This window comes from Jaculus jaculus, chromosome 4 (assembly GCF_020740685.1).
Source record: "Jaculus jaculus isolate mJacJac1 chromosome 4, mJacJac1.mat.Y.cur, whole genome shotgun sequence".
Taxonomy (NCBI): domain Eukaryota; kingdom Metazoa; phylum Chordata; class Mammalia; order Rodentia; family Dipodidae; genus Jaculus; species Jaculus jaculus.
The window spans coordinates 81,205,049-81,222,013 of NC_059105.1; the positions used below are offsets into that span (position 1 = coordinate 81,205,049).

Genomic DNA, 16,965 nt, shown 5'->3' on the forward strand with positions numbered 1-16,965 from the left:
ATTCCAACTACTTGATAAAGTAAGCCAGGAGGATTAAGAATACAGTGCAAGCTGGGTGGTGGCGCACGCCTTTAATCCCAGCACTCGGGAGGCAGAAGTAAGAGGATCGCCGAGAGTTCGAGGTCACCCTGAGATTACATAGTGAATTACAGGTCAGCCTGAGCCAGAGTGAGACCCTAGCTCGAAAAACCAAAAAAAAAAAAAAAAAAAAAAAAAAAGAATACAGTGCAAACTATTCTCTCTTATATGTGGATCTTACCTACAAATGTATAGACTAGTATATGAACTGGAATGAAAAATCAGTAGCAGAGGCCCATAAGCTAGAAAAAGGCTATCAAGGAAGGAAGAGAGGGAAGGTCTTAAAAGAGGTTGGTATTGTGTATATGTAAGTAGAGGAACAGATTACAGGGAGGGGAAAGGCCTAAACTAGGTCAGGGGAAGAGATTGTATAAAAGAAGGGTGGGGGGGGGGGTCAATCAAAAAAAATTGAAGATATTCTGAATAAGACACATGAAAATCTGCTTTCTTACATAACGGCACATCCAGAAACCATAGATTGTTACTAGAAAATTTTCAATGCCAGGGATGGGATACCTTCAAGTGAGTCATTGGCCAGGGAGGTCCCAGTTGCCTCCAAAACATTACAGGCTATTGCCTGTAGTCCAGTCAACTGAAAGCTGGAAAACGTTGCACTGTATGCAGTCTTATGGGAGACAGACATCATCAGCGGTGAACACAGTGGACACTGGAAGCCTCAAGTTTGGCCAGACAGGTCAAATGACTGAATAAGTACACTTGTGGCATGTCTGCGCTGGGGGAAACCAAGTGCTCTCTAATTGGACTGAAGGCCCACTCTGTGGGAGGGAATATGTACCTAATCAAAAGCCTATGGTGGGGGAGGTCATGAGCCTTGGGGGTAGAAAGACTGCTCTTGTCTGGATAAATGCATATATTACTCTCACCAAATTGCCCTGAAAGCACTACACTCAATGTTCATACCCATATATTAATGCTACTCTCACTTCTGGTTAGAGAAGCTGCTCTTTTCAGATGGTGATGACCATTGGGATGACCCAAAAGGCAACACAGTGATGAGAAGAAGGAATGGAAGAGTGTCCAGCACTGAAACGCCTCACACCCACCAAGGCTCACAGTCCATTGTGTAAGAGGTGGCGTAAAGAATGTAAGAGCCAAAGGAAGGGTGCCACTCCTTACATACAACTGTCGGGACAGAATTTGGCCTCAATATCCAAGACCTCACAGTGCCTAGCAATACCCACACAAGATGCTCATAATAGGAGAAAAAGATGATGACATCAAGTTAAAAGAGAGATTAATGGAGAGAGGGAGGGGACATGACAGAGAGCAGAGTTCTGAAGGAGAAAGTGGGGGAGGGGAAGGGAAGGGAGGGAAATACCATGGTTTGTTGTCTGTAAGTACAGAAGTTGTCAATAAAAAATATATATATTAAAAAATACAGTGCAGTCTAAGCACTTTAAGGAGACTCCCTTCTAAAGAGAATTCAAACAAAAATTAAAGCAATAAATAAATGGAAAGTTGCAATGCCCATACTAAATAAAAATAAGTCAGAAATTGCCATGTCCAATCAGTTTGGTATTCATTTGTAATGCCTTTCTATGAAACTCAGGCTAATTAAGCCTCATGATCCTCCTGCCTCAGCTTTTTCAGTCCCAGTGTTACAGGCCTGTGTCACTATAGCTAGGCTACATTCTTTTCTTGCCACTACAGTTTATATACAGGAATTCTAAACATATCTTCCAGGAAATGAGGAATTCTTGAATATAACATGTTACAGAGCATTTTGGGGTTAATATTACGACTGAAAATATTAAAACTCCTCAAGAAATAATTCCCAGTGAATGACATTTTCTGCAGTGGTGTAGTCACTGGTAAACTGCACATGATCTGATAAAAAAGTCTTCCACCCCTGCATACCCAGGCAACCCTAATTAAAATCAGTGGGCCACGCAAACACACAAGGGAAAAATAGTAGAAGAGGGACTAGTTGGAAAGAGGGGGCTTGGTGAAAAAGGGATGAGGAGGAAGCCTAGAGAAGGTAATGGGAGGAGATTATGTATAAGATTGTTGACAAAAGCAAAAATTTAAAAAGGAAATGATTCCTTTCTGTAAACTCAAGTTAGGGAAGAAATTCTTTTCAGTAGAACTGGTTGGGAATGTTTACAGAGTTCAAAGTATATATCCCCTACTTCTGTGTGAGGCTTTCAGTACATGCAGCATAATGACTGCTTAAGCACATCACCCCAAACTGACCAAAATGACCCCTACACTTGACTATAGCTCACACTGGCAAAAACAATTAATGGCTTCTTAGGTACCAACATTAGGTGGTTTTATATTGCAAATTATTTGCACACAGTTCTGGTGAGAAAGTGTCCTGGGACAGATTCTGAGAGTTTATAAAAAAAAAAGCATGAGGGTTGTTTTAACTCACAAAACTAACTTGGAAGACTGGAAATGGAATATCTCTGGTAGATGAAGATGGAAATAAAACTTAGTGTTCAACATGAAATAAAGAAAAACAGAGTAAACAGTATTCCACACAGAGTGGGTGGCTTCATTCTGCTATAGTAAGTTTAAGGATAATTAGATTTCAGTGTCAGCTTTATCAATAAAGCCCCCAAAGACAGACAAAACTTTGATAATCATGAAACACCAAATAATGTGATAGCTCTGCTCCTGAATATGGACTTGACCACTTATTAAATACCAAGCACTTTATTAGCATTTTAAGTAGAGGATCTGATTGAACTGGGCATTACTATAGTTAGTTTTATAGAATTGGAGTCAGGCTCTGAGAGATTAAGGGGCTTAGCCAGTATCACAAAGTTATTTGCAGGGAGTCTGCATTTTATTCCAGGTCTTTCTGACACCAATGCCTGCATTTTCCCCCACTATACCAAAATTTGTTAAATATTTTATTAAGTTCTTTAGGAAAGGACAGTGAAACACTGCAAGAGTTTAATGATAGGTCAGGGCTATCAGATTATCACTGCAAATAATAAGGAATGTAGAGAGTCACTACGGTGCAATGACGCACAAGGATATACTAAAGCTCCCAGGGATCTTTGAAGGTTGTGGGTTGATCAGCTACTCATAAGCACCCAAGTATCCAGCTAGCAGGCCCTGGAAGGGGGCTTCTGCCTTGCTGGTAGTCTCTTTTGCTTCACTGCCAAGCAGCAATCTGACATGGAGCTGAGTTATGGTGGTTGTTGTTTATCCTTCCAACTTGCCTTTTTTTTCCTCTCTCTGGTCCAGGCTGACGTAAACTTCACTATGTAGTCTCAGGGTGGCCTCAAACTCATGGTGATCCTCCTACCTCTGCCTCCCAAGTGCTGGGATTAAAGGAGTGCGCCACCACGCCCGGCCCAACTTGTCATTTTTAATCCACTACTGAAATCAAAACCATGTGACTTCTCAAGGTATTTAAGAGCTTTATTTAGGGATATTTGGTGGCACTAAAGCTATGAGCTAAAACAACTGAACAGCAAAGAAGATCTTGTATTATGCACTGTCTTGTGTCCTATCTGCTTTACTCCTTTGTGTACTTCTAGTCTTCTGGTCAAAACAAACCACTGAGAAGACTTTTCCTAAAATAGAAGAGCGGTATTAGAAGTAGCTCCATATTTTTTACATAGTACTAGTCATAAAATAAGGCAGTCCTAATTACTACATTTCTCTTCTTCTGTGTAGGAATATATCACAAGGGAACATTTAGAGTTTACCAGTGTGAGCTCTGCCAGGTCTGATAAATCAGTCCGAGTGATTACACTTGGTGTTGGATTACATCCAGGTTACAGAAGGCAAGAACAGATTAGGGGTACGTGCCATCACAGCAGTGATAAACTCTCGCCTTCTTTGTAAAAGCACCAGTATTTCTTCAGGCTTAGGCTTGACTCAGTAAGGCTATATTTTCAATGAAATATTACTAGAAGCATTTAAAAGATAGAAAATATAATCCTGTCAGTACACATGCCTTCTCCCCAGGAAAAAGTGACATCATTTCAACATCTATCAGTGTATGTCCAGCCTGTTGAGTTGAATGGGCCAATCAATGTCTGAACAAGGAAAAAGAAGCCTTTAGCATGGCCCATACTAAAGGAAAAGGACCACGACTTCACTTAAGATATTTAAAAAAGAGCTAGTGAACTGGAGAGATGGCTTAGCTGTTAAAGTGTTTCCCTGCAAAGCTAAAGGGCTCAGGTTCAATTCCCCAAGACCCCAGCCAGATGCACAATGCGGCTCATGTATCTGGAGTTCATTTGCAGCAGCTGGAGGCCCTGGTATACACAATCATTCTCTCTCTCTCTAATACATAAATAAAAATATTTTTAAAGGATCTAGGTTTTTCATTGCATTTATTTATTTTTGGTGTTATTTTTTTGAGACCAAACATGCATTCTGTAGTCCAGAATGGCCTTAAACTTGTAATCCTCCCAACTCAGCCTCCCAAATCCCCTGATTAAGATGCATGAACCATCAAACCCAGAAAAAGATGTGTTTGAACAAAAGTCTTCTGATGTTAATTTTGTGGAAAATGACTTTTTTAGCAGCAAGGGAAAAAGGAAGCATCAAGTGTAAGCTACCAAACAGTATGTCTTAAGGTAACTTTTTTTTTTTTTTTTTTTGGTGTTTTCAAGGTAGGGTCTCACTCTGGCTCAGGCTGACCTGGAATTCACTATGTAGTCTCAGGGTGGCCTCGAACTCTCGGCGACCCTCCTACCTCTGCCTCCCGAGTGCTGGGATTAAAGGCGTGCACCACCACGCCCGGCTTTTAAGGTAACTTTTAAAAGTGAATATTTTTGCAAACTAGCACCATATAACAACCCAACCTCGGGAATATGGTAGATGGTCTCTTTGGAGTTGACAGCTGGGCTGCAAACTTTTCTGTATCTTCCTCTCTTAATGATACTTTGTATAATTTCTTCTAATGCCACTGGTAGATATATCTGAGGAAGCTCTTAATGAGATTTCTGAATATGTCAATGTTTGGAAAGAGCTGATTTGTAGAGTCAGTTTATAATTCTTATATAACCCTTACCTCTCAGGTCCCAGCAGGCACTCATACTTCCCATCAATCTGTGAGCTACCTTGATGACATAAACCCTACTTGGCATGAGTCCAAGCCTCTTCATCATGCTGTCAAAACTCCTTACAGATCCAACCCAGCTAGGCCCCTGCCTCGGAGTGTCCTTCTTCATTGCATAAAACTGCTGTATCAGACAGCTTCTCATTGCTGAAGCAAAATATGCGAGCAGAAACAGCTTAGGTAAAGAAAGAATTTATTTTGGCTTACAGTTTCGAGGGATGTCTATCACAGTGGGGGAAGCATGGCAGAAACAGGCAGGTGGCATCACATCAGCAGGGATGAAGTGGATGTTTAGCTAGCTTTCTCCTTTCTATAAGGTCTAGGAAATCAGACCACGAGATGGTGGGTCTTCCCACTAAATCCAGAAAATTACTCACTGACTTGACCAATGATTTGTTTCCGGGGCTATTCTAAATCCTGTTAGCTTGGCAATCAGTGCTTTAACCATCACAAGTCATCACAACTACAACATGCTATTTTCACTGCTTCTCTACATCTCACTGTTATTCACTGTCATATATGGCTTAGGCTGACCTTAAATTCCCTATGGAAGAGGATGACTTTCAACTTCATACCCTCTTGCCTCCAGTTCCCAGGTGCTAAGATTACAGGCTGTCACCACTCATTTTAATTACATGTCATCATAAGACTAACCAGCAGAGAATGTATATTGAATGCTTACTGATTTTAGGATGGGAACTCTATGGACTGAGTAACTTGCTCAAGGTCATATAGCTTAGCAGGCTAGAGGCAGAAACTCTGGCTTTTAACCACTGTGTCAGAACTCCCTTCCACAATCTAAGGTCTACTGTCAGTCAAACACAAGAAAGCTTCTCAACCACAATTCATCTAACAAATTCTCCCACCTGATTACCTACATAAATTTATCTTATCTGCCACTCTTAGCCTAATTATTACTATTAATCACGATTCTTTTCTTTCTTTTTTGTTTGAAGCAGCGTTCATCCCTAGCCTAAGTTGACCTGGAACTCATTCTGTAACCAAAGTTGGCCTCAAAATCACAATGATCCTCCTACCTCTGCCTCCTGAGTGCTGCATTAAAGGTATGCACCACCAGGCCCAGGTTTATTACTCTAATTTTTAAATTTTTATTTTATTAATTGGAAGAGAGAGAGGAAGAGTGAGATAGAAACAATGGGCATACCAGAGCCTCCAGATACTGCAAGTGCACTCTCGAAACATGTGCCACCTTGTGCATCTGGCTAACATGGGTACTGGGGAAAAAAACCTTGGTCCTGAGGCTTCACAGGCAAGAGCCTTAACAGCTAAGCCATCTCCCCATCCCCTATTATTCTAATTTTAGTGAAGGCTTTTCCCACTACTAGACATTTTATTTTGTAGCTTTAGATTTTATTTAAAACATTTTGTAAGAAACCTGGAAAATACTGGGGGTAGTAAGCTTGTGAAGATATCTACTTACCATTTAAGAAGTCTTCTTGTGTTTTGTTCATGAATGCTTGTGGAAGCTATATTTATGAATACATATTTCTGTAGGAAAAGTGCTCATTTCATACTCAGATTTCTTTTTATTTGCATTTATCTGTCCCATGGCATTAAAAATCCTTACAAAGGTGCAGCCAGTCACCTTTACCCATTTCTGTACTCAGCTCAAATTTGCTTAATGAAAGCATTCTGTTCAGTATTTAAAGCTAGACAAATACCTAGGTTCACACTATTACCTACAGACCTTCAAATCAACAGTTTAGAATGAAGCCAACAGCAGCAATAAGATATTTTTTCACATAATAAGAATTAATTTTTTCATTATTTTTGCTAACTGAAATTAAAGAAGAATCAAGATCCTGCTGTTAAGAGTGTGTGTTAAGAGTACGTGTGTATAAAACACATATTTAGTTTTAAAAATGGTGCAATGAGAAAACTCAAGCTCTATCTCCAAATAGTTTAAAAGCAAGAGATACATGAGGCACTTGTGATCTGGTATGTGACAATAAGGAATATGCTAATTTAATCCACACTTGAATAAAAAGGCTTATAATTTTTTTTAAAGAGGCAATCTATGGCAAATGTTTTGAAAATATGTCAACTCTGTGAGGAAAAGGCATTTATAAAGGAAGGGAATGAAAAAAGCATTGAACTAGACCTGTCAAGAGTAGACAATGCCAATGAGCATCACTAGCTCACTCTATAGGAAGTTTTATATGGAAAACTACAAGTGAAAGTACTAGTTTAATAGTCTGAACATTGAAATAATGTCAACTATAATATTAGTGGAAAATTGGACTTTCAAGAGCCAAAGAGTTTATTAGTAAGAATACTCATTTCTTATGATATTTATTTTCATATACAAGATAATTATATCATGTGTATTTGCTTTTGCTTCAACAAAGTTTTTTTTCCCTCAGTTTGTTATATCTGGTTCCTGCTACCCATCAACTTTTAAGGTTTAAGTGTATTAAACTACTTCAGATTTTATAAAGACTACATTTTATTTATTTATTTATTTTGTTTTTTTGATGTATAGTCTCAGGGTGGCCTTGAACTCTCAGCGATCCTCCTACCTCTGCCTCCTGAGTGCTGGGATTAAAGATGTGCGCCACCATGCCCGGCAAGGCTGCATTTTAAATGATTTTTCTTAGGAAAGCTTGAGACAATATAATCAAACCCTAAATTGCTTTGCTGAGACAGAAGCAGCTCTGATCAGTTTGAAAAACAATATATTTAGGAAACATAAACAAATGAACTATATGGATCTATTTCTGGCAACTAACAAAAATTGCCATTTGGAAACTGAGAACACTGAAGCATGAAGAGAGACACCATGAAATCCATGCTCTGTGACAGCAAGGGAGTAGTGTCAGGGTTTCAGCTTAAGGAAAAGAAACACTTCTGAAATATTTCACTCCAGAAGTGATTCTAAAAACAAAAATGATCATGCAGAATACAGTTTAATGCTGAATGAACTTGTCATCCATTTGCTCTCACTGACTCAGCAGTCATGTCCAATTTAACAGCATGAAGTTTTCATGCACAGGGGAAAAAATATTCCAGATATTAGTAAGAACTCTGAACAGAAATTGTGAATTGGGTTATTCAACTGAAAAGGAAATTATAATTTTAAACATGAAATGTCAGGGTTGGCTTTAAATTTTAACAAATGAAAAAATATTATATTACTTTTAAATGTTAATGAAATGTAATTCAATGATAAAAATTAAAGTTAAGAATATCTAAGTTTTAGTAAATTTGCATACAACTGACATAGCATGTATGTGGTAGCCTGCTTAAATATAAAGAGGGCAAAAACAAACAGGCTCATGGATCTTGTGGCTCCATTAATGTATATTCATAATATGTCAATCATTCCACATTGAAATATACACTATTGCTTATGCCCATGTATTCTGAGTATAGAACTATATAAAGCACATTATTTTCATAATCCCTTTCCCAGATTCTGCCTTTCCTTGACAAAGTGCTTTACTCAAAGTAGGCCTACAGTACATATTTAATAACTATGAGCAAGATAAAGCTAGTATAGAGGATAGTATATATGCTTACATTTTTGATTCATGTACCAGTAAGTATTTTCAGACACCTACCAGGTAGCATGTATGATGAAACTACGTGTGGGGAGCCAGATGAAGTCTGTTCAAATTGCTAAAGTTAGTGCCCCCACCCCGCCGAAAAACCCTACAATGTCAACATATCTAAAAAGATGTTTCCTAATCATATAGAACAAATATTCAGTTAAATGTAACTCTGGTCAGGTTAAGACTGGCAGACTGCATTAGAGGGTCTAGCTGATTGCTCCCCAGATAATGAGTAAAATGTACTTGCTGGGGACTAACAGCAGTGCATGTTTGATCACTGCCTCACCAGCATACACAATGTGAAATTTTACACATTTACATATAACCTAGGAGGACAAGGAACATTTGAATATAAGCCAAATAACATCACAGAAGACCCACTATTTGCTCTCTTTTTAAGTCTGTTTCTACAATACTAAGGAAACAACATTCATCCCAAAGCTCACTAAGAAGAGAAGATCCATCCTTACCTCATAGTTCATGATGCAGATCACACAACTGCCAGGAAAATTTAGTTACCAGTAGAAAACAACTAAGCCACTAATAGGAAAGATAAAAAATTCAGATATTGTACTTACAGTATAGTGCTTTTAGCTTTATCATAAACTATGCTTGTTTACAGCTGAAATCAAACGTTTGCCTTCTGCATAAGGCCGAATTGTGTCAGAGAGGACTACTTCAATATAAACAAACCCAGGGGCCTGAAGAAAAGGAAGTTGCAAAGGCAGGTGCGTAATAGTTGAGTTGTTTCAGTTTCAGAGGAATAAAGTAAATAATTATACTGGAATTTGTTCAGATCTGGGCATTCTGCCATACAGGAAGGGTGGATAATTACCAAAGATATCCATGTAAAAATGAAGTAATATCAATAGGCCACAGTTGATCTCCAAATTTCCTTGTTTTATCTTCAAAAGTTAAGGATTCCAAGCTTTCATTTCACTCTTTGAAATTTAACTATCATTTAAATTTATGTAGGTATGAAGACCATACAATTGAAATTTCCACAAGTTAGAAAATATCTTTAAAGGCAGTATTTTCTTTGAGAATGTCCTTATAGTATGAACACTGTAATTTTCACTCATATTAGAAAACAGAAGAAGTATCCACAGTATCTGATTCTGGACCTTACCAGAAGAAAAATACCAAAATATATCTACCCTTTGCCTTCCATTTCATATAATCTGAACTGGCCTCAACCTTAAGGCTGGATTCCAAGTTTCTTAAATCATCAACAAACAATAAAAGAATGCGGTTTATGGGAAGACAATACAATCAAAGTTAAGAATACCACAGAAGGTTGGCCAAGTTCAAGCAAGTATCTCATTTATTTAAGAAATATTACAATTAGATGAGAGTCTAATCATTATTACATGAATCATTCTACAAAAGTCATCTTGTACCCTATACAAAACTTTGAAATATACTTGTTAATCCTACCCATGTTCCGCCATATGGTTCTATTTTGAAAAACACATCTAAAGCCAAGCAATCATAACCTATCTAATGCAAAAGTGCAATGTATACTCTGCAGCTGATAGATAATGCCATGCACACAACCTTGGCTCATTGCTTCTCTGTGCCTGTGAAGTGCACACTGGAACACATCAAATTTGCAGAGGGCAAGAGTAAGGCTTTGAGCATCCAAATTCAATTCCTATGCAGCCAAAGTAGTGCTGTGCATTTCAGGGATACATCAATCATTCCAGTCTATGGTTTTCACAGAAGACCAAGCCCTTTAGAGGTACTGCGTTCTGCCACATTTCTTCATATGACTATCACATATAAGACATTAATCTAGTTATTCAGCATTAATAAATTTTTCAGAGATCTGAAAACGGTCAGGATCTAAAATACCTTTCCTGACCCATCTCTGAGTTCATCCTGGACTTCCAGGTTCTTATTAGGAGTTGAGTTAAACAACAGAATCTGCCAAGTGATGGTCCTGTTTACAGGCAACTGATGGCTGTAACCCAACTGACACTTCCTGCAATTTCAGGTTCAAGTCCTAGGATCCCATTACCATTATATGATCATATAGGTTACTTTTGTGTTCTTCATAAAGCACAATCAAAATAACTTTGTCAGCCACCCATATCATCCATGATGGTAGATGTCATCAAGATAAACTTCATCCTTTATTCACTACACTTAACTGTCCTCTAATATGGACAGATGGGAGATGAAAGTTATATTTATTATATTTAATTAGCAGTATACAACAAGCTGTTACTCAGTTACTTTTGGAGAGTGAATTTAATTCTCAGGTCAGTCTGGATAAAGGGTAATTTAAACTGTATACTGGAGTAACAAGCTGTCTAGGTGCTGAAAGATTTTCTTTTCCTCAAAGCAGCAAGGTAGGTGCAAAGACAGTCAAATAGTATTATCAATCAACTTAAACCATCATTTACTAATAGGATGAAGGTGCTGGGGAGGAGAAACCATAGCACATGTATAAAACAAGGCTTTGGTGCTGGAGATGGCTTAGCAGTTAAGGCGCTTCCCTAAAAAGCCAAAGGACCTAGGTTTGATTCCTCAGGACCCATGTAAGCCAGACACACAAGATGGTGCATGCATCTGGAGTTCATCTGCAGTGGCTGGAGGACTTGACCTACCCATTCATTGCCTCTTTCTCTCTCTCTCGAATAAATAATAAAATATTTTTAAAGTGAATGTTGAACATTAAAAAAAAAAAAGATTTGCCAATTATGCAGGTCCTTGGAACACAGGATGAAGAGCCACTAAGGACTGTGATGTGCTAGACGAAAGGCTATGATATGCTAGACGGAGGTCTGTAACATGTTAGGTCTAGGGCTGTAACATGCTAGACAGGGCTGTGAAGTGTTAGACCTACAGCTGTGACATGCTAGACTGATGGCTGTGACGTGCTAGATCAAGGGCTCTGAAGTGCTAGAGACAGAGAACTATGATGTGCTAGACCTACAGCTGTGACATGCTAAGCCAAGGGCTGTGAAGTGCTAGGCAGAGGCCTGTGACATGCGAGACCGAGGACTGTGACGTGCTAGCAACCAAATGAGACTCAAGCCAGGGTGGGTATGGCCTCATGAAAAAACTAGCCTAGAAAAGAACAGAACAGAAGAGAATGGTCTTTCTTATGTGCCAGAGTGAGGGCTCCTTCTATACCTGTGTCTGATATCACTGTAAAAAGTTCTCACTTCCTAAAAGGAGATGTGAATTCCAACATTAAGGGAAGGAGCAGGAACATCATCTATCACTGGAGGGCCCTAGGGAAAGCATAGTCACTGGAGGATATGTCTTTTTTTTTATGACACCTGAAAGCTAATTCCAGATAGTTAATAGAGTGGTGGTTTATTAAGAAAACTGCTACTGGTTGCTTGCCATTTCCCTCCTTCCCACTGCCTATGAATTTTCCAGAGGGATGATATGTGAGGTATTTTAGTAGCTTTGAATTTACTCAATGAAGAATCCACACTTTTCTTCTTACAATGTACATAAGTATTAAAAAGATCTTTAAAAAAATTTTTTTTGTGGTTTATTTATTTGAGAGTGACAGAGAGAAAGAGTGAGTGAGAGGTGAGAAAGAGAGAGAGAGAGAGAGGGAGGGAGAGAATGGGCACGGCAGGACCTCCAGCCACTGCAAACGAACTCAAGATGTGTGTGCCCCCTTGTGCATCTGGCTGACATGAGTCCTGGGGAACTGAGCCTTGAACCGGGGTCCTTAGGCTTCACAGGCAAGTACTTAGCCGCTAAGCCATCTCTCCAGCCCTATTAAAAAGATCTTATTTTGCAATCCTTTAATCTATGACTTGACAGTATGTTTAAGGTTGCAATATATCAGCATGTTAATAAAATTTACTTTCACCTGCTCTATTTCACATAATATATACACATAAAACTGTTCCAGTGCAGGAGATAAACATGGTAATGCTCAGAAAAGCCTTTTGTCTTCTGATATCAATGTCCAGAAGAAAGCTCACTAAAGCCCTAAATGGCTCCTCCTAAGAACCTTTTCCTATGTGGAGATGGTGGTGACATGGTTAACATCAGCCTTATAGGGTGCCAAATACTGTTGTAAAACATTTACATGTGTTACTATTTTCTGTTACTGTTACTATCCCTATTTTACAAAAGGCAACTGAGGCACAAAGAGGATTAAAAAAAATACTCAATGACTCACTGTAAGCAAAGAAGTTAGGATGGAAACCCACTGTTAAGATCAGCCATATGGAAGGGTCCCTTCCTCCTATGTACCAGTGTAACACCTTTCTTGAGATGCTGCTGCTGCTGCTGCTACCCAATGCTTTAAGATCAGGAGAGCTGATACTATGGTCCATGGCTAGGCAGTGAGGCAGTAAGACTTATTTAAAAAAAAATAATTATGCAACCAATCTAAGAATATTACTTTTTTATACATGATATTACGAACCTTAATCATTCCATTAGAGTTGAACATATAGATTAAGAATGATACTGTAGCTAGTATTTTAACATAAACATAAAAGGTAAAAAGTAATTAGCTATTAACTCATAGCTAGCTTGCCTCCCCATTGGGTAGATGCTATATTTTAGGAGAGTCTCAGGAAGTTTTCAGTCCAACTGAAGACTATCTGGTGCTACAAAACCTCTGGTGGAAATTATAGTTAGCAATTTTTTTGTATTCATTTATTTATTAGAGATAGAAAAAGGGAGGAGAGAGAGAGATTGAGAGACAGAGAGATAAATAATGGGTGCACCAGGGACTCTAGCCACTGCAAATGAACTCCAGACGCACTTGTCACCTTGTGCATCTGAGTTACGTGGGACCTGGAGAATAGAACCTGGGTCCTTAGGCTGGGCAGGCAAGTGCCCTAACTGCTAATCTATCTCTCCAGCCCCTATAGTTAGCCATTTTAAACCATGCACGTATATGAGTACAAGAGACAGTCATGGTGTTCTGAGTTGACTGATGGAAGACCTAAGTGCTATTCCTCAACCATTTTTTAAAGCAATTAAGTATAGAAACTGTAAATGCATATTAATGAACTTAAATTCCTCAAAGAAGAGAAAAAGAAGCAAACAAAATTATGACAAGTAGGATATATGATAATTCTTTTAATAAATAATCTGTACTGCTTTGCTTCCTTGAGAAAATGGAATCTTTTTGCTTTCTCAACTATTCATTCAGACATAATTTATTGCCAAATGATAAAATTGTAAGGACCTCAGAGGTGACCAAGGAATTTTCTAGTGCCAAAATATCATGATGGGTCTTTGTATTTGATTCAACAGGTGGGATATCTGATCTCAAAGTACAAATGTAGTCTATACTACTATGTTTACTGTACATAGGTTGCAAATTTTAAATCAGTTTTGGAAATTTTGATCAATTTATCATTATACCTCATTAGAACCTGGTGATACTAAAAGCCCTAAGGAAATCAGAGCTCTCTCATCTCACAGCTTGAATGTGATAGGAGTATTATTTTTCTCTCCCTTGATGGTCACAGAAGTTTTGATATTGTGGAGTGTGATGAAAAATGAAAAAGAATCACTGACTATAATTTTATTGTGTGTTAAATACCTATTTTGTAGAATGGTTAAACTTCAAGTTTTAGGAGGAAGTGGAAAATGTTTTGGCATCTTTTTACTAGAGTAATTTGTAAAATTGTTTTCTTAAAGGCTCTGCTAGTATCAGATACCCATCACGCAAAGAGGACTCTTTCATCTTTAAGCTATGGCATATAGTAAAGCAATTCTTTATTGTCATTAGTCATATGAGCTACTGATACTGAGTTTTTTAAGAATACCCTAGAAAAATGTCTAATGTTTAGTTTATTACTTACTCTTTAGAAACACATCCAGTTGTTGAGTCATCAGACTTTTTAAAAGAATTAATATTATATTGTCTGAGCAGATTAACTTTCATGGAGGGCATGCAAATTCTTTTGGAGGGTGGGGGCAGAAAACTATACCTAGACATTTAGATTTATATTTACCATATTATTAAGTTTTTAAACCTTAAGAATTAAAATCCAGATTCTGAAATATTTCTCCAAGCACTATAGACAAGACCTAAATTAGCAGACTACTTGGGTAAATGGACAAAGTATTAGTGCCTTAAAAAATAAACATGAACATGACACTGAAGCAAACTGGCACAGTGTGACAGGTTTTAGAACATTAGCTCACAAAATGAATTACTTGGATTCAGACAGACATACAAATGTAGCTTTTATTTAAAGACCACAGAGACAGCCCTCTACTATGTTTAAATGCTCGTACAGGCCTCAGTTGCCAGACTCCTGAGGGGAGAGACGGCCCAGTGAAACACGCTGTACACAGCTCTGCGCGCATGCACACACTCGGCACTGTGAAAGACAGACACCGGTCACCATCAAGATTGTCCTTACTTGCAGACGCACAAGTATCCTGCATGTTCCGATTCTGACCGGCACCTGGAGCGGCTCTACCTGCCAGTCATCCCAATGTACTCAGGGATGTAAACACCTTATAATTAGAAAACGCGAAGGCATCAAGGACGTTAGACAAATTGAAAACACATCCAAAGATTAATTTTTAAAGGCATTGAAGAAACAAGTAATTGCAAATTTCAATAGAAGGCTGTACCTGCTCCTTCACGGAAGCTAGAATAGTAGTGGCTGTGGTCTCGGGTTCCATGCCTGGGCCAGTGGAGACAGCTTCCTGGTGTGTCTGTGGCTGGCCTTCCTCCACCAATGAGGCCTGCTCAGGAGCGGGCATTCCTCCTGCAATCAAGCAGGCAAAGGTTAACACCTTCTCCTGGTGCCTCAGGCACTGTGGATTTGCTGATGCTGAGGGTTCCTAAGAATTACAGTGGTCTATAGCACTGAACTGAAAAGAAAGAAATTAATAATATGTAGATAATATTTAAACATCATAGTAAGAAGTGACATGAAAAGGGTTGGGAGGCACATACGTCATTAAAAAATATACTAGCCAGAGCTGAGTGTGGTGGTGCACACCTTTAATCTCATCACTTTGGAGTCAGAGGTAGGAGAATCACTGTGTGTAAAATGTTACCTTGAGACTACATAGTGAATTCCAGGTCAGACTGAGCTAGAATGAAACTCTACCTTGAAAAATCTGTATCTATCTATCTATCATCCACCCACATACACACACATACATACACACACACTAGCCAGGCATGGTGGCTCAAGCCTTTAATCTCAACACTTGGAAGGTTGGGGTAGGAGGATCACCATGAGTTCAAGGCCAGTCTGGGTTACAGAGTCAATTCCTGGTCAGCCTGGGAGACAGAACTGCCTCCAAAGACAAAAGAGCAAACCAAAGAAAATAATGGAAAAGAAGTAAATTTTCAGAATATGTTTAAATGACTGAGTTTTCAGGACAGAGAACTCATAAGTAGATATGATTGACTTATCAGGAAACTAAGCAACCAACACTCCAGGAGGTCACTATAAGAGTCAATTTTCTAAAACTGTCAAACATCACAATTGACTAAAGTCCCGTACAAATATGCATTGACAGAAGAAAATTTATCATTTAGGGTAAAGGCTCATGCAATAGGGAATAGAGGGTGTAAAATGTTCGGGTAAGATGCTATGAACTTTTATGAACCTGTTTGCATGTTGACCTCTATGACTGTTTCCTTGAGAGCACATTCTCTGTACATAAGACAATACTAATGATTAGTGCTCAGTTAGTCTCTGCTGAATAAATGAACATAGGAATGAGAGATGATATCTTTTCACTATCTCATTCCAGCCATTAGACAAATCCCACCAAATCCTAGATTGTCCAGAAGACCATAACTATTTAAACATATTATTCCATATACTGTAACAGTATTGAACATCATAAATATTTTCAATATTCTTCAAAGTTTTTCCTAAATATTACTCTGCAGTTTTATTTTAATTTCTAAGCAGTTAACTTCCATGGAATTCATTTTGGGAACTTAGTCTCCACAACCTTTACTTTCAGTATCAGCTTTTCCAACCCATATTCCATAAGTCAAGGATGCAATACCTAAGCACCCATCTTATCCAGGTCTGCTGTGGATGCTTTATTCATGCCATATTCATAGGCACACATGGACAATAGGTCTTATAAGTATGTACATTTTAGCAAGATGGTCCACCCTCATGAAGCCTTCTCATATCTGCTCTGGCAGGTGAGTTTTTGGAAGGCTTCAGGGCTGGTAAGTAGCAGGTGGGTCTTAATCTGCCAGGTGAATTTTCTCAATAGCACTGGTAAAAGGAGCTTGATTCCTAGATTCTCAGGAACAATATCAGGTATCCTGGG

The 16,965-nt window shown here is 38.5% G+C and overlaps 1 protein-coding gene across 9 annotated transcripts in view; it reads right to left on the minus strand.

The window, feature by feature from the left end:
• The window catches only part of Pkp4 (plakophilin 4), a 247,223-nt gene that overhangs the window by 147,063 nt on the left and 83,195 nt on the right, over nt 1–16,965 (minus strand). For 6 of the 9 annotated variants that reach the window (XM_004651863.3, XM_045147110.1, XM_045147109.1 and 3 more), the window contains exon 2: nt 15,286–15,422. In XM_004651863.3, coding sequence (XP_004651920.2) covers nt 15,286–15,417 — 132 coding nt within the window. In that variant the 5' untranslated portion in view covers nt 15,418–15,422. Of the gene's footprint in view, nt 1–15,068; nt 15,166–15,285; nt 15,423–16,965 lie in introns of those variants that run through there. The other 3 variants (XM_045147113.1, XM_045147114.1, XM_045147112.1) reach the window with 2 other exon arrangements.